Source organism: Lepisma saccharinum, chromosome 1 (genome assembly GCF_977018435.1).
Source record: "Lepisma saccharinum chromosome 1, izLepSacc3.1, whole genome shotgun sequence".
Lineage (NCBI taxonomy): Eukaryota > Metazoa > Arthropoda > Insecta > Zygentoma > Lepismatidae > Lepisma > Lepisma saccharinum.
The window spans coordinates 204,648,102-204,666,486 of record NC_139229.1 but is presented as its reverse complement, the minus strand read 5'-3'; the positions used below and the strand labels follow the sequence as shown (position 1 = coordinate 204,666,486).

At 39.9% G+C, this 18,385-nt stretch overlaps 1 protein-coding gene across 3 annotated transcripts in view; it reads right to left on the bottom strand.

The window, feature by feature from the left end:
* LOC145978400 (netrin receptor UNC5C-like) overlaps positions 1–18,385 on the bottom strand; it is a 546,350-nt gene that overhangs the window by 132,878 nt on the left and 395,087 nt on the right. For all 3 annotated transcript variants that reach the window (XM_083111023.1, XM_083111028.1, XM_083111032.1), the window contains 2 exons: positions 7,020–7,184; positions 1,014–1,061 (listed from right to left, as the gene is read on the bottom strand). In XM_083111023.1, the coding sequence (XP_082967149.1) occupies positions 1,014–1,061; positions 7,020–7,184 (213 nt within the window). The remainder of the gene's footprint in view (positions 1–1,013; positions 1,062–7,019; positions 7,185–18,385) is intronic.

Here is an 18,385-nt window from a genome sequence, read left to right as displayed (position 1 = left end):
CTTTAATTAAAAGGCGACATCGTTACCACTACGCCTGCGGGGAGGACCACAGGCATGTATGTGTCACAGTGCTTGTTCCTTCATGCATTTCATCGCTTTATCATTCATCTTCATCGTCGCAATTAACTCAAGAGGTGAAAAGCGGGGTAAAATAACCGGTAGACAAATAACTAGTTTTCTTTCTTGTTGAAACTAATTTTCGAAAGCTTAAAAATAAATAAGCATGCACTTTCGAATAGCGTAAGTCTTTACAATAAATGCAGTGCGCAACAAAAAAAATATGCATTCATGAATAAGTACAAAGTCGCACACGTTTTAAGATGTATAAAAGGAGCGATTTCCAACGGAGACTCATCGAAAAATCATAAGCTCACTAAATATTGGCAAATATGGTGGCAATATTTCAAGGTAGCATGAAACTGAACCATTTGCATATTTTTTCATTGTAGTTTGAAAAGGTGGGAATCGTTTTTTCGAATGATGAAATGTTGGATTCGGAAATGCGCATTTCAATTCTGGCCAGTTGATTCTCTGGCCAGTTGATCCAGAGAAACAAAACTGGAATTTACATTATAACTCAGTTCCCATGTACCTGACGCAAATATGTAAAAACGGAAACAGGCAGTCTATTTATATTTTTGCAAATCGTTGACCAATCTCAAAACTATTTTCATGTGTTTCTTTCTATTTTTCGTAGGAAAACCAGTACAAGGTCATTTGCGAATTGAAAACAATATCCCACACGTAATTACGCCATATGATCGTGAAAATTATCATTGCAATTCCGTACTTGAACCCTGCCATTTTTTTGAAATTTTGAAGCATAACAATGGCAAATATTGACTTTAATATTTCTTTCTCTCGGTACTGTTACACCTGTACTCAAAGCTGGAAAAGTTTATTTACAGTTATATAGTAAGCTTATTGACAAAATAGATGCAAAAAATGTTTTTAAAAAATAGGTTCATTTTAGAGGGGAACAGTAAAGATCTTATCCTAAAGAGTCTCCTTACCTTCCTCCGCGGGATGTGCCCCATAGATCATCACAGCTTCCCTGCCAGCTGAAAAGAAGAAAAATCAAACACTGTGAAGCTTGTCTGTCAAAGCCACGAGCCTCTGATGCTTATCCAGCGCTCGCTGCAGGTCTTTTGGAGATAAAAATGAAACGCGTGCTCCCACCTGATGGGAACGGGGGAGCGGAAGGAGACAAGGGGAATGCTCCAGGACGGAGCAGGAATTGAAAAATGTAACGGAAAACGGATAGGAGGTATGATTCATTGATGTTCTCTTGGTGCTTCCATTTGTCACTTTTTCTTTTCTGTACGAACAGCTTGGAGACTAGAGAAATGGAAAGTGACACAGTTTGGTCGATTTTCCTGCTATTCAACCGCTTCATTCTCAGCGTTTGAAGCTTGGCAATGATAGTGACAATGTAGAATCTTCTGCGATGCATTTCACATCGACCCATGACATATCCTGCGTACACGCATGAAATCCTCCGCGTTCAGTGACGGCAATTAGGGAGGGCAGTTGTCCCCCACCACCACTTTTATGGCACCTTTAGGCCCCGCCTCTTAATGCTAACCCTTGTCTACAAAAAAATGTTAACCGTCTTTGCCCCCCAGTTTTGCCACCCAATTGCCGCTGCTGTCCATGTTGGAACCAAAGAAGCTATCCTGGAACTATCAGCGAAAGGCTCTTGTTGATATTTCCTCTTATTCGGAACCTTTACATCGCCGATGTGTTCTGTCACTTCTGGACATAGTTTTAAGTTTTAAAATTTAGAAACGAACAAGAGAATGATACGATTAATTGACTGATTTAGTTTACTTCACTTCGCGTTTTTGTCTCTTTGGGCAATTTCAAAGATGCGGATGGAAAAATTGTGATAAGATTAAATAAATGAAATCGCAAACGTATATGGACAGCGCACAACACAAGTCCCATATATTATTATACTGGCGATGTGTCCAGAAGCCAGAGCCTCGTTTAGAGCCTCCCCGATGGTGTAGTAGTAACGTCATCACCTTGTAATCAATGGTTCCCGGGTTCGATACTCGGTGGAGGCACATACTGATAGGGATCCCACTTTTAACTGTAGGTCCAGTCCAGTCTTCTGTGCATAAAGTTGACTTAAAACTCAAATCAAATCAAACCAAACCGGAGACCAGAGCCTCGTTAGTTTGCAAAACGCAGTCCAGGGTGTACTACGTGGAAGTGAGGTTGACATCTGGGTGTACTACGTGGAAGTGAGGTTGACATCTGGGTGTACTACGTGGAAGTGAGGTTGACATCTGGGTGTACTACGTGGAAGTGAGGTTGACATCTGGGTGTACTACGTGGAAGTGAGGTTGACATCTGGGTGTACTACATGGAAGTGAGGTTGACATCTAGGTGTACTACATGGAATTGAGGTTGACATCTGTTTGTACTACGTGGAAGTGAGGTTGACGTCTAGGTGTACTACGTGGAAGTGAGGTTGACATCTGGGTGTACTACGTGGAAGTGAGGTTGACATCTAGGTGTACTACATGGAAGTGAGGTTGACATCTGGTTGTACTACGTGGAAGTGAGGTTGACATCTGGGTGTACTACGTGGAAGTGAGGTTGACATCTGGGTGTACTACGTGGGTCATCCCTTAGCGTGTGGGCTTTAAGAGACTTACAAGAAACCAATATACCATAAAATCTTACCTTTCAATGTAACGAGTAACGGTTAATCGCCCGTTAGGAAAAACAAATACGAAAAGAACATTCTGCTGATACTTTATATTCCTTGTTAAATATACAGGCACACAGACGGAAACCAGTATCCAAATAACCTCGTAAACTGGGTGATCACCAGGTGGCCACAGGTGACAACCAATTTTATTTACATTAAGATATTTGTATCCTTCCACCCGAATAAACATATCGATTACGAAGCCCTGTCCTCCGCACATTGACATCCCCAAGGAGAACGGCATTCCAGCCGGCAGCTGTCGCCCTGCCCACGAGACAAGATCTCTGCGTACCCTGCTGCCCACGCCGGGCGACTTTCGGACGGCAAATCATCGCCAAGAGTAGCCAGTCCAGCTTCTGTGCTTGGTTGTCGTTTGAATCTGTTTTGTAAGTCACGGAACTACTTTTGCAATGTTCAAGAACAACTTCCTTCGAGAACGTTATAGTTACATCAATGCGAAATCTGCTAGCGCATCCATTGCCTTTGTTCATTCGTCTATTTAATCTCTGAACTTTGCATCCTCATAGTCGCGACTAGCCTAGAGAGGCACAAAAGCGATAGTTATATTATTTATAAAATTTACGAATGCACATGTACAGTTTTGAGCTTGAGGGCCAGTATAATCTTCGTAGGACAGTTTGTGTGTGTTGGCCTGTGTTTTGTCCTCGTTGTCCTGTGTGGCCTTTAACAGCCTCAGCTTTTAACTAAGTCCGAATATTTTAATCTCAGAGATTACAGTTATGTTATTAGTTATAGGCCTATTTTAGATAAGGTAAAGGGCTGGACCCCACATCATGTGACAGGTGCAAAACTGCCTAAGTGCGACGCACCCATAGTTTTAAATTCAATCAATCAATCAGTACTGGGCTTGAGAAAGAAACCCAATACTGATATTCCTTCTCATTTTGTCTGAGCGTGAATTTTGATTTTGTTATTTAGCGTCGTTTTTCTGCCGATTTTGGCTAATCGCGACGGTGAAGATCAACGATGATATGATGGAATTGATGAAAGGACAATCCCAAACAAAGTCCATGCCGACGCTGGGATTCGAACCAGAGATCCTAGGCGCTGTAACCCGCTGTGAGAACAACACCAGCACGCTGAAGTAACACGTTTCAACCATTATAGACACTAAGGTTGCCGATTCTTGTATGGAGAGTACTACATGGAGTCGGTCGGTGACATATTTCTTTTGATTCTGGTCAATCTTATTTTTTTTTTTTCAGTTTTCTGCAGTGGCACTGAGGTACATTGTGACGGTGTTGAAAGCATATCTCCAAGCTGTTTCCCTCATCCCTATCTTGGAACATGTGGGGGAGGAATGGTCGAGAGTTTGCGATCTTTTCCAGGAAGAATGTGTATTGTCGATGTCCACAAGAGTAGAACCTGTCATGAAATAGAAAAGAAAAATGCAAATACTTAATTTTCCTTACGATTTACAACAATAAACTTTCTCAGGAGGACTGCAGATGTAAGTAAGTATACAGTTTGCGCATTGTACAGATGTCCACAAAATGTATTTATTCCTGATTCAGTCATTGTTTTATGATTTTCTGTGCGGGCTGTCGCTCAGTATTTTAAGAGTTGATGATTTTCCAGCACTGGAATCTACCTGGCAGGTACAAATTCTGACCTAAGAAACTAAGTTAATGGCAATTCTGAATTTCTTCAGCATTAAGGGAAGCTTTCACTAAACTATGAATGTCAAATATTTTGCTGCGTTTGACTGAGAAATATTGCATATTCCATCCCAATATACGGTAATGTATGTATATTAGAATTTCTAGTGGAATCATTACTAGTAACACTGAGGTAGGTAGGAGAGTGGCGAGAAGCAGCACAGAATGAGGAGGACAGGTCTGACCTTGATCTGTCAATATTCGAGATACGGATATTATTGAAAGTTGTTTCTAACCTAGGACGATGATCTCTCACAGTAGCTGAATAGGAAACTACATGAAGAAGAAAACATACGAGTTAAAACATAGAGGAAGAAATTAGGGAACTAGGAGTGCACATGTAAGAAAGTTTTATCTAGAAGCTTACTTTTTTAAAAAAAAAAAAAAAACAACTTAATATTATCTTTCCTTTTTACCTTACAATTTCATTTTGTCTTGTTCTAACGATCTTCAAAATCGCGTAGCGTCTCTGTTACGTTGCTTTGATGGTTTTCTGACAAGACAGAAAAAAAAAACCTTTCTTAACCTGGTAGTTTCAGAGTTGCCTTCGTAACAAAACGTCCCATGTTGAATTTTTGATAATATTCAACAGTTCAGAATTAACTTTACATTCCTACTCATTCTCTGTGCAAAAAAAAAAAAGAGTTGCAATGCAGCTCTTTTTTAAATTTTGTCTTCGTTTAATTTATATCTATTTATAATTAGCAGTATGACATTTTGAAAGACATCGTTTAGCCTCAGAAATATTCTAATGAACTCGCATTGTAAGAGGAAATATTCTGTCAGTTCTGGCCCTAATCTTCTACAGCTTGCACGAAACTTGTTAGATTTTCAGATTTCTGAGTTAGCTAGAGATTCTAGACGTGAGCTGTAAAAATATCTACACCAAAAAAAAGGTTTACTGTAGAAATGACGACTTAAGACCGTCAATTTCCGGTGCAATCCAACTGCCGTAAATAAAGGACCAGAGTGTTTTTAAAAGATTATCAGCCATTACATAGTTACCTTAATAAATATAATTTTAACCATTTAGTTTTTTAAAAAATATATATCTGATACACGCAAATGTAAATTATACTCGTTAAGATTTAGTTCTGTTGTAAATTACCAGGCAAGGCTGTTAAATTTTAACGGCAGAAATCTTGTAAATGTAACGGAAAGTTCCGTGTGGGAGAACCTTGTTTTCTATCTTTCTTTACTTCTGGGGAGAGAGAGAGAGAGAGAGAGAGAGAGAGAGAGAGAGAGAGAGAGAGAGAGAGAGAGGGAAATACCCCACCCCCTTCTTTCTGTACCCACTTTTATTTGGAGATAGAGAGAGAAAGAAAGAAGCTAATTTCTCTCTTTCTCTCTCTCTCTTCCTCTCTCTCTCTCTTCCTCTCTCTCTCTCTTCCTCTCTCTCCCTAAAGAAGGAGAGAGGGGGGAAAGGAATAGATTCCCTTGAAGGAAAGGTAGAAGGGAAGATAGAAGTAAAGGAAAAGAGAGAAGAGGGAGAGAGAGAGGAAAGGATTTTTTCTCTCTCTCTTTTTCCCTCTCCGAAGAGAGATAAAGAGAGAGGAAGGAAAGCCCATGCCCCGGGGCCTCCCCGGTGGCGCGTACCTCTCTCTCCCTCTCTAGTTTTTTTTTTCCGTTCACCCTATTTTCCCCCTCTCCCTCTCTATCTCTCTCTCGCTTCCTCTTCATCCTCTCTCTCTCTCTCTCTCTTTCCCGAGAGAGAGAGAGAGAGAGGGAGAGAGATATAGCGAATCATTTCTCTCTCTTCACCTTTCTCTGGCTTTCTATCTCTCTCTCTCTTTCTCTCTCTTCTCTCTCTCTCTCCGAGGAGGCAAGAAGAAGAAGAAAGAAAGAGAGGACGAAAGAGAGAAAGAGAGAGAGAGAGAGAGCTTCTCTCTGTCTTTCTTTCTTATTCTTTCTCTTTCTGAAAGAAAGAAAGAAAAAGAGAGAGAGAGAGAGAGAGAGAGGTAAGGGGTTACTCTCTCTCTCTCTCTCTCTCTCTCTCTCTCTCTCTCTCTCTCTCTCTCTCTCTCTCTCTCTCTCTCTCTCTCTCTCTCTCTCTCTCTCTCTCTCTCTCTCTCTCTCTCTCTCTCTCTCTCTCTCTCTCTCTCTCTCTCTCTCTCTCTGTAGAGAAGCTTCTCTATTCCTCTTCTCCTTGTTTAAGAGACAGGTAGAATTAACAGTCATATGAAAACCTCTTCTTGTTGTTTGTTCAAAGTAAGTTAGTATATAAATTTGTTGCTATTTCGAATGTTGTCAATTTTATTCTTAGGTAGTATTTTAACATACAAAGATGTAAATGTGACGTAAAAGTTTTGTCAGATTTTTTTTAAAGACAACTTTATGCTCAGATAGATTAATCGGGACTGGGGCTACCGTTTAAAGCGAGATCCGTACCACTGTGTAATGTGCCACCACTCGGTATCGAACCAGAGACCTCTTGATTACAAGTGACAACTTTAACACTGCGCCAAAGCAGAAATAGAGATACCTGCAAAGTAGAAAAGGGTCAGTGGGGTTTACAAGAGGCTTGGAGGAGGTGAGTATGTGAAAAATAAAGAAGCAAAAAATAAAACAGGAGTGGAGACGATGACCTACTCTCCAGATAAAAGGAAAACTTTTCTTACCTTTGCACATGCCCCCTGTACAATTGGCCGAGGCGACGTCCTTCCCTACGCAGTGCTTTCCCCCGTTGGATGGAAGAGGGTTGGTGCAGGTGCGGCGCCTGTAGTGCTTGCACTCTGGTGCGCAGGTGGACCAAGATGACCAGGAGGACCATCGTCCGTCTACGGCTGCAAAGACAGGAATAATCCAGATGTAAGGAAGTAGTAAAACAAAAAGTTATTTCGCACAACGGAAACAATTATTCCCGATGTACGAGGGTCGTTCAAAATATAACTGGCAAGTTTTTTCTTCATTTCACGTGAAAGTAACGCTCAACATGTTCGTACATTTTAAAGCCATTCCTTACCTTAATACTGTTGCACTAATTCATTAGTATTAAACTTTCTTTTACTGAAAACATAGTGTGCGACCATTTTGCTTCAAGGAAACTATGCGTATATTTTTAAAACTTGCCTTCAAGTACGAACTTTGGATTTTTTTCCATCACACTCCAGCAGAGGCGGCGATTGGGTTTAACATAGGGCGGGGGCAAAAGTGAGGAGGGAAAACTGCCCTCCAATTTTAAGACGTTTAGCCATATTCAGCATTTCAGTTAATCGGTTCAAAATACAACGAAACTTTGATTGTAAATAAGGTGCAGACTTATGTTAAAACATAGCATGGTGGAGATGCTGTACGTACATAATTTAAACTTTATTTTAGAAGAGGTTAATTTGGCCTTGAAGCCAGCCTCCGTGGCGGAGTGGTTATAAAGCGCGCTACGACGCCAATGAATTTTATCTAAAATATACACCGCATGAATTTAGATGGTAATTCTGAATAGACTGGTATAGGAGTATTCATTTTGAAATGTTTTGTGTTTCTTGAACAAGAGTACGTTTGTCTCTTTGCAAAAATAACTCCTAGAATGTGTACAATATCATTCCAAGTTAAAGTAATGCGAAAGGACATGTGATACTAAAGCAATGATATAAACTGTTTCCCTGTGAATTCATAAGATTTTCCGTTAAAGAGTGGTCAAATAAAATATTTGTACCCTGTTTTAGCACAAGCGAAGTATTAGTAAAGTTTAGCTTCGCTTTTGTGGTCGATCACTACTTTGTGTGAATGAATTAAGCACCACAACCACTTAGGAAAAGATGGGAACGTTTCCAGCGACATCTACCATCAACTTTAACATTACAAAGGCTTTCTTGAGGAAAATATCTCTCCCGTGCATCAACCGCGTCTAATGTATTCCCAAATATTTGTTTCTGAATTTTTAAATTCCGTCATATTGAAACTAATTGACTAATGTCATTCAAATGCAATACCAGATTAACCAGATTTTTTTTTTGAACGTACTGTGACTCAGGTAATCTTCGGAGATATATTTATGAGTGCTACGCGAAACCTGCAATTAGTAACGTTCAATTTGATTCTGTCTATGCTTGGGGAGGGGGGGGGAATTCCTACAGAAAAAAATCATGGCTTTCACATTAGAATTTTTTGCCGAAAGTATCAGCAGCAAGTATGCTATTCTTGCCACGAAAATAGAACACACATCAGGCAATATGCAGGTACCATCTTGAACCCTCATGTCCCGGCGTTGCCTACGAATTTCAAATTTAGTAAATAAAATAAATAAATAAACAAATAAAGATTTTTTACGTTGAAGATTGTATTTCGACCATAGGCTTGTAGCCTAGACAGTACTGAACAAAATCAGCTAAAATTTGTAACTCTAGCATTCCAAGTTACAAAGTTTTATTGAAAACCTTGCAGGGGGGAAAGCACAGCTTTTGCATAAGGAAATAGTTTTTTTCTCCGAAAGTATCAACAGCAAGTGTACGATTCTTGCCAGGAGAAGGGCATACCTATCGAGCAATACGCAGGTGCTATTTCGAATCTTCGCGTTGTGTCGTTGCCTACGTGGGGGTCCAACGAAGATCAAATTTCGTTAAAAAAAAATAAGATTGTAATTTCTTCTTCCTCTTCTTCTATTTAGAAAATTGATCTTTTTGACAATAAGCTTGTAACCTGGAATGTACTAAAAACAACGAGGTAAATTTTTTACCTCTAGCATTCTTAGTTACAGAGATTTTTTTATTATTTGAAACTGTGCACAACTTTAAACTTCCCGCTGAAACGAACTGTTTCCTCTCCACATTATATTATTTAAGATGCACGATGAATGCATCACATTTGTAAAGCAAAATAATAGTACCAAAAGTTACATAATTCACACTCGCAAACAGTGAACAAATGGTAACCATGCCTACTGCACGAATCTTGTATTTTTTTCTAAGCACAGATTTTTATCAGTATGCAATGTTAATTGGACATTATCTACTTTCTAGTGTTTTTAACTCCATGGCGTCCCACGTAGTTGGGTAGTGTACCGGATTTGTAGCAAAATAATTGGTCCGCTTGATTCTCACTACCGGGAAAAAAGAAATATGTTCACCTAAGGGCAAGAGAAGTGGTCTCTCGAAATGTAGTGTTAAGAATAAGTGCAGTTAAAACCCCTAGACAAGGGAAATGTCCAATTAACATTGCATGATAATGTAGAACCGTTGCCACTGACTTAAGACGAAGAGTGACAATTGCGCAACAGGTATGCATTTATTTTAATATCGTCGAAATGGGCACTGCTACTGAAGAAAGCAAAACATAAGACAAGAGAGTATGCATTTCTCACCATGTTGCAAGTGGAATAGGTTTCTAAAGTTTATTATTAAGCTAGATGCGATCTTTAAAAAAAAAACTATGATGAATAATTATCAATAGACTCCCACATATACTGTATGGACAATGTCAACTTCAAGTTACGGCTAATCAAATGGATGTTTCCACTTTTCCTAACGTAAGCAAAATCTTCAACATGTCCTGTTTCCGCTGATATTTTTTCATACACCATCGTAAGTTTGATATCCAAGAGAACAAGTTAAACAAAGCGTAATGCTAAGCATTCTCCCACAACCTCTTTCTCCCCAGCTCGCCGCGGGCTGGACGTGGAAACTTTTCCTCATGTCCTTAAGAGAATCACAGCTTTTATCTCTAACACTACTTGATCCTTAGATATTTACAGTTGATTACGCAATGAACAACGGACATCACTACCTTACCTATTTCAGGATTGCAGGTTTGCACTCGAACTATGAACTTAGTGGACTCAGAAACCAAGAAAAACTTAACATTGGTGACGTCAAAGGCATCCAATCTCCGGATCGTGCGAAGATGAGAGAAAGATTGGGGGAGAGGATAGAGGGGGGGAAAGAAGCCAAAGAAAAATGACAAACACAAAGGGCCTCTCCGCTGCGAGATTTATGCTTAAACAAACTTCCTGGCTTCTCACCATGCCTCAAGACCCATACACTTGAATAATTCACATTGTACGAGACGCGAAAGCTAATGCCATGAGTTTGCACAGGAGGGAGAGAGAGAGGCACGCACTTCTTTCCGTTACGTCGCAACGGTAATTCGTATGCATATTTCATTGAGGGCGACGGAGGGAGCGTCGGCCCACGCAAGACCCCTTGGTTTCTACGCTGGCGTCCCGGCCTTCATGGTTCCTTGCGTATTAGATATACGGCGATGGGTCAAGGATCCTGAAGCCTGCAAACCACGAATGTCACACTCCCAGCAGGCTTTATCTCTTCTTCTTTCTCCCTCTTTTACTTTCATCTCTCCCTATTCCCCCGTATCCTTGCCGTTACTATCTCTCTTCTTCCTTTGTTCTACCTCTTCTTACACTCCCTCTTTTTTCCTTTCCTCTCCCCTCATTACTGTGTTTTTCTCTTTCTCGTCTCTCTCCTATTCCTCTTACACTCTCCCTTTTCCTTTTATCTCTTGCCTCCTTAATCTATCTTTACTATATCCCTTCCTGACACACTCTTTCTCTTTTTACCCTGTCCTTACTCCCTTTTCCTCTTCTTTCCTTTTATTTCTCTCCCTTTCTTTACACTCTCTCTTTCCCTTTCTCCATATATTTAATCTCATTTCCTTTCCTCTCTCCCTCTCCTTACTTTTATTTTATTTCCTTCCTCACTCTCTTTACTTCCTTTCCTCTCCCTATCTCCTTACTCTCTTTCTCTGTCTTTTCTCTCCTTAGTCTTTCTTCCTTCTTCTTTCTCCTTTCTCTCTTGTTTTCTCCTCTACCCTCTCCTTACTCTATTTTCCTTTCATCTCTCTCCCTCTCTGTCCATCCCTATTCTGTGTGTTGAAAATAAGACTCCACGAGCTACTTTTATCCTGGCGAGATGCAAGAGAGTATAAAAAAGCTTTCTACGACAGTAAAGTATGAACGTTTGCTTTCAAAGTGGGTGGTACAATTTCCATCACAAGATGCCTGGCCTGGTGTACCACGGAAGCTATAATTTCACATGAGCACATCGCGCTACGACAGCAAGGGTCCAGAATTCGAATCCCGGCTTGGGCATGAATATTCTTTGCGATTGTCTTTCATCAATATATCATATCATCACTCACTCATGTTCTCAAAGCCGTGAGTTATATATTTGTCCTTAAACATGTGAGTTACGCAGAAGTAGTTTCTCTACTAAATTCCCCAAGTAAGGAATGACTTTTTTAATTAGCAGAAGATATTTGAAACGGAACAGGGACGTTTGGAACCTGCTCTGCGACGGGAGGACCAAGTCTTTTCTTTTCTGTTAATATTCTCCGTCTCCTTTCCTGCTTGTATAGATCTCAAATTGTTTCTTGATAATTGGTGACTCTCTCTTTTCCCCTTTTTTGTTGCAGAAAAAACCTTTTAATCCTCCTCGCGAAATCAGTTATGACTTCCGGAGCGACTCTCATGGGAATCTCAAGAAGACTTTATATTAAATGGACACAATGGAACAATCCATCTGCCCTCCTCTTGCAAAGAGCCCGAAGGGAGAGTGCGGTACACCAATTTTCTCATTTGCAGAAACTATTTTGCTCCGTTTCGGATAAAAAGGGGAACGAAGTATGAAATCATCCGAGTAATACACACGCCACTATAAACTTTCCCTTCCTCTCTCGCAGAGGAAAACAAAGTTGTTTTAATTCTGCCCTTTTCTTCGCTTTTTTTTCGTGGCCTCTAATCCCTCCCCGGACATTCGTTTCTCTGCTCGCAAATACGCGCCAAACGCAGGCACAAATCTTTTTTTCTTTTTCTTCTTTCTTTTTTTTTACCCTAGCCCGCACACCGCAAATGAAACCATGGTTAAATTCGTTTATATTCAGTGTTGCCAGGTGAGGAGAATTTATCGGTTTCGATGCGAATTCGAAATGTTAATCCCGTGGCGGACCTTGTACTTGACTTATGTCTTGTTAGGTCTTGTACAGGATGTGCACTTCTGACGGATATGTCAAAGTTCTTTGTTCTCTACTTTCTACATTCGTTCAAAATTCTCTGTCCAAATAACTTTCTAAGAAAAAGTAAGCGGGGTTATGTTTCCTCATCCTACCGAAAAAAAAGAAAAAAGAAAACACCAATACTCTGTCCCGGGAATCTGTGGAGCAAGACCGCGCATAACGGTAGAGAAGGGGAGAAAGCTAATGGGCGGAGCAAAGAAGAACGTTAGCTGCACTCACTTCCCATCTCATGCCTTCATTCGTCGAGCTCTATCGATTGAATGAATTGTTGATTGAATTGTTGTTTTAAGTCCACTTTATGGACAGAAAGGCTAATCGGGACTGGGCCTACAGTTTAAAGTGGCATCCAAACCACTATGTGCCTCCACCGAGTATCGAACCCGCGAAACCTGAATTATAAGGCGGTGACTCTACCACTGTGCCATGGGGAGGCCCTCGAGCCATCTCGAGTCACTACCTCCGCAAATAATTGTTTTTGTTCGCTACTTGCAGAGGTTCCCGAAACAGAGTATGGTCGACGCACTAGAGTCGTTTTCACGTTCAGAAGACACAACGGCGCTTATGGAGAAACCGCACAGTGTTGCCAATACAGCGCTAGCTCATGTCGCCGGGAAATGATGACCTTCCTTCACAATGAAGGTGTTACATATTTTGTATATATAATGATAATTATATGTAATTATTAACATTAATATTATACTGTGAACGTTACAGTTACCCTTTTTACTATGATCCATTGCGATCACTACACACGCGAGTGTAATGCACGAATATGACACTTCAGAAATCACTTAAAAAAGTCAAAATCACTTAGAGCTCACACAACTGAAAACACTTTTTCGGGAGAGGGAAAAAGTCTAAACAGACCAAAGTAGATATCTCACTCAAGTAAGGGGAACCTGGCACATGGGTTAAATTCAAGTTGCAACCCAAACAAACAAATGAGTTATGGCTCACGTGAACTGATAAGACGTGAATGACTCAAGCAAGGCATGTCATATTTCTATCTTGAAGCCCCATATTTTGTCACGTGTTGGAAAGCCTTTCAAAGGTTAATATGGTGTCTATGAATTTATGTGTACGTTGGAAACTGAAAGGTGATCTTCATTTCAGTATTAATGTTGACAGTAATGTAAACGAAAACAACGTGTATTTGCGACAGCACTAATGTTGCTCACAACAGCAGCATTGGAAATAATTGTCAATTATTAAATTTAAGTAATTTCAATTCTATTATCACAAATTGCATGAAGTTCATATTTTTACTGAATGGAAACAAAATAACAACTCGAAAACTTGGTGGTGATAGCCGGAATGCTGCGGTGAGTCGGCTCAAGATGGCCAGACAACGTCTCCTTACTTCGCGCGCGGTTCGGGTTAAAAAGGAACTCCAAATGCATGGAAGTAATATTTCTGGGAACCTTTGAGTGGTTATAAAAAATAATTTCATTATTTTCTCCACAACTTTGTCGCTGGAAGTTTTTACTTGGAATTACAGAACAAAAAATGGCCAGCGACGACATTTTCTACTGCACGAATATAAAAAATCTCCACATACTTTATTTGAATATTTTTTAATGCAAATATGCTTTAAAGTATTGATAAATTCTGAGTACCACCATCACCTATGACAATTAAAAAACAGTGTCAATTTTTTTAATAATGAATGCTTCAATTTTACGGCATGTTTCAACGTTAGGAATGAAAACAATGTAAAAATTGTGTTTTCACGGAAAATTTGCGTTTTTAATTTATCTAAAATTATGTAAGCAAGTTACCAGTTTTTTGTGTTCACCATCGTATTCTCTACAAAATTTCCTGCAAAACTGCAGGTACCGATTTTACTTAAGCTAAATTTGTAAATCCAGAAATTTCACAACAGCGCGCTCGTATTTCCCATAAGAAAAGGATTGCCCATAAGAGCCCATTGTGTCTTCTGAACGTGAAAACGACTCTAGCTACGGTAACGACCGGCTGGCTTTGAAGTCCACGAAGCGCGCCCACCAGGTGCAACAATCACATTCAACGTACAGTGTTGCCACACATCTACTCTACGCCACCTTGTCCCTCCGCGCACAAGCATCTTCCCACGGTCTTCACATTGAAGTTGCAAAGTACGGCAACAGCGTATCCACAGTCATGTGCCTGGGATTCCACGTGGAGTAGACGAGCAGGATGACAGCTGCGCCCGTTGGCTGAAGGTTCAGTGTGATTGGACGAAAACAACTCGCCCGCTGTTTGTCCCCACCCACGTTCGTGGCAGCGGCTTTCTTCAGTTCTTCGACGTTAACGAAGTAAACGCGTGGACTATACAGGATAACTGAAAGTGACCACTGACAGTTCTTTATTATTATTATTATTTTAATGACTGGTCCATCACTGCTTACAGTGTTAACTAATCATTCAGCTGTTAGTTGGAATACACATTTTAAAAACGTCCATGATTATTTTTACGGTAATTGGATAGCAGCCTAAAATTAACGGTCCCAGACTATCATTTCTCCAGTCACCTGTTTACAGGGTATATTTATTCCTCCTGGCGGTACGGTTTCTGAGTGTCATGAATGGTCAACAATAAGAACGAAATGTAACTTGCTTTTTGCACGCCTTTATACTGTATTTCGTACTAACAAATTTCGGAATTTATTTTGCTCACAAGCTCCAGCGCCCTCCTCAACATAGATATCGTTAATTAATAGGTCACCAGCTCTGTGCAAGCTAATTAAATTACCCTACAAGACTTCACAGGACTGTATAGAAACTTACAAGCTACCCTGATCATGTAGTTGAAGATTCTCATATCTTTCTTTTAAATTAAGAACGAATATATATATAAACATTAAGTATGTGTTCCTATTTTCGTATTATTCTGTATCCAGGATTAGATTAAATAATTAAAATATAATTATTCATCCCTTGTCATCGTTTCTAATTTAATACGCTGCGTGGAATAACCAAACAAACAGGTATGGCCATTGGAACTGGTTGATGGTCTGCGGCGTGATTAGTTTGATGATGTGTAAATAAGCCAACTAATGGAAATCGACGGGCAAGATTTTTTTTCCTCCACGACAACAGCGATGAATATTCTATATTCGTCCTTCACAGACTTTTACAATGTTTCTTATCTGTTCTTTTTCGTGAAAAAAGCGGGGGTAAAATGGTCCACGCGGAATGTCATACGATTTTATGCATGAAAGCGTGGGCAATAAAAGACAAGACATGACATTCCGAATGTGAAGCAAATGAATTGAGCTGTCAACCGCCTGGTCTGATTTCTTTGTTTAGAAGCAGTTTCATTAATTGGATATTCATGTTGCATATATGGAGCCACACCGACCATTATAAACAGATGACGCAACTTCTCTGCCTAATTTGATCGTAAACGTGGGACGACTTCATAAGTTACCGTACGCTCGCACGCATTCCTCTGTCTGCAGATGCAACGCCCGTAAGTTGAAGAACAGAGTCACGACATGAAAACATCGTAACGAATGGTATATCGAGATCTGTGTTGTTGTATGAACTATTTCTCTATAGTTCTTCAGCAGAAGACAGTAGAATTAATTTAGGGTAGCACATGGTATGTTGAGATCTGTGTTGCTGCATGAACTGTATGTCTATATTTTATCAGCAGAAGACAATACAATTAATGTAGGGTAGCATATGGTATGTTGAGATCTGTGTTGCTGTATGAACTGTATGTCTCTCTTTCTTCAGCAGAAGACAAATACAGTGAAATTAATGCAAGATAGCATATGGTATGTCGAGATCTGTGTTGCTGTATGAACTGTATGTCTCTATTTCTTCAGCAGAAGACAAAGACAGTGAAATTAATGCAAGATAGCATATGGTATGTCGAGATCTGTGTTGCTGTATGAACTGTATGTCTATATTTCTTCAGCAGAAGACAAAGACAGTGAAATTAATGCAAGATAGCATATGGTATGTCGAGTTCTGTGTTGCTGCATGAACCGTATGTCTATATTTTCTTAGCAGAAGACAATAAAATTAATGTAGGTAGCATATGGTATGTCGAGATCTGTGTTGCTGTATGAACTGTATGTCTATATTTCTTCAGCAGAAGACAAAGACAGTGAAATTAATGCAAGATAGCATATGGTATGTCGAGTTCTGTGTTGCTGTATGAACTGTATGTCTATATTTCTTCAGCAGAAGACAAAGACAGTGAAATTAATGCAAGATAGCATATGGTATGTCGAGTTCTGTGTTGCTGCATGAACCGTATGTCTATATTTTCTTAGCAGAAGACAATAAAATTAATGTAGGTAGCATATGGTATGTCGAGATCTGTGTTGCTGTATGAACTGTATGTCTATATTTCTTCGGCAGAAGACAAAGACAGTGAATTTAATGCAAGATAGCATATGGTATGTCGAGATCTGTGTTGCTGTATGAACTATATTTTCTAACAGAAGACAGTAAAATTAATGTAAGGTAGCATATGGTATGTCAAGATCTGTGTTTCTGCATGAACTGTACGTCTATATTTCTTCAGTAGAAGTGTGAGTAAAATTATCGTTGGGTAGTACACGGTACATTGAGAAGGGCATCATATGTTATGTCTAGATCTCATGTTACTATATGAACTGTATGCTTATGGTTTATATTTTTGTCAGCAAAGGACTGAGCAAGATTAATGTAAGCTGGCCTCGTATCGAGATCTTACGTTGCCGCATGAGCTATATGCCTGTATTTTCTTCGGTAGAAAACTGAGGAAAATTAATGTAGGGTAGCATACAGTATACCGAAATCGTGTATTGCTGTATGAACTGTGTGCTCATATCATGATCAGCAGAAGAAGGAATAAGAAGATAATCCTCTCGTGCGTGTGTGTGTGTGTGTGTGTCTTCGTGTATGCGTTCATTTCTCCCATACTTGGGGCTATGGAAAGTGCAATGCATAGAATAGCATAACCTCAACAAACCACTCGTCTCTTCGGAAGATTTTGCAGCAAGCAATATTCATTATCGAAGTTACGTACAATGTGTGTGTATGAAGGGGACCATTAATGAATTTTGGTAAATTGTAGAAAATATAGAGGTAAGATGAAGAAATATGAAATTAAATCTTGCGTGAAGTAAAACTGAGATATGCAGAAAGTTGACAGTGCGGAAGAAGAGTAAAATGAAGATATATTTGGAAGGAACAACGGGGAGGGAAAAAAAAATCAAACTTGTCATGATGCTGTCTTGTCGTTGTTATGACAGCATGGGACCTCTGGCCTGCACCAGCCAATTCGAAAATTCGCTCCATTTCCAATTTCTGAAAAATTATACCAGTTTAGAATTTCTTCCAGAGAAATTAAATGAACCTTATTGTGGTCTGCGGTGACACGAAAGTATTACAAATATATGGACACCAGTGGAAGCAGACCGCATTTTCTTCTGGGAAGAGTGGTTAGCACATCGCGCTGCGACGCCAAGGGTCCCGGGTTCGAAACCCGGTCGGGCTTGGTTGTTTGTGAATGTCCATTCATCAATTTCATCATTTCATCACTCATCCCCATCTTCGCAAATTAGCCAAGAGGCACAAAACGCGAAGTAAAATAAACTAAATCAATCAATCAATCTTCTGGGAAGAATTCCAAACAGATGTATTTTTTCAGAATTTGCAATATCATAGCGGCTTTTCGAAAGAAGACGTCTAGCATCACCCTTAATGTGACTTTCCTGCAAGAATTCGCAACTTGGGTATGAAAAAAATGGGTCCGGTACAGGTTATTTCGCGTCTCCAGCCATTATACATAGAATCTTTTCAGACTACTCTGGCAACGCTGAGAAGACTGTACATATGAGTAGGTGTTAGCCTGAATCCTGCAGGGATGCTGGTCGAACGCTGGGGAGAAGGCTAATATTGGGGAGGTTTGCCTTGACCACCTCGAAATACCCGACGGTAAAATAGAAAAAAAGAAAGACTGCGCGAGAGGCGGGGGAGGAAAAGAGAATGAAAAAAAGTAAAGCGGGGGCCCCTCTTTCAGCAAGCGCCAATTTCGATACGAATC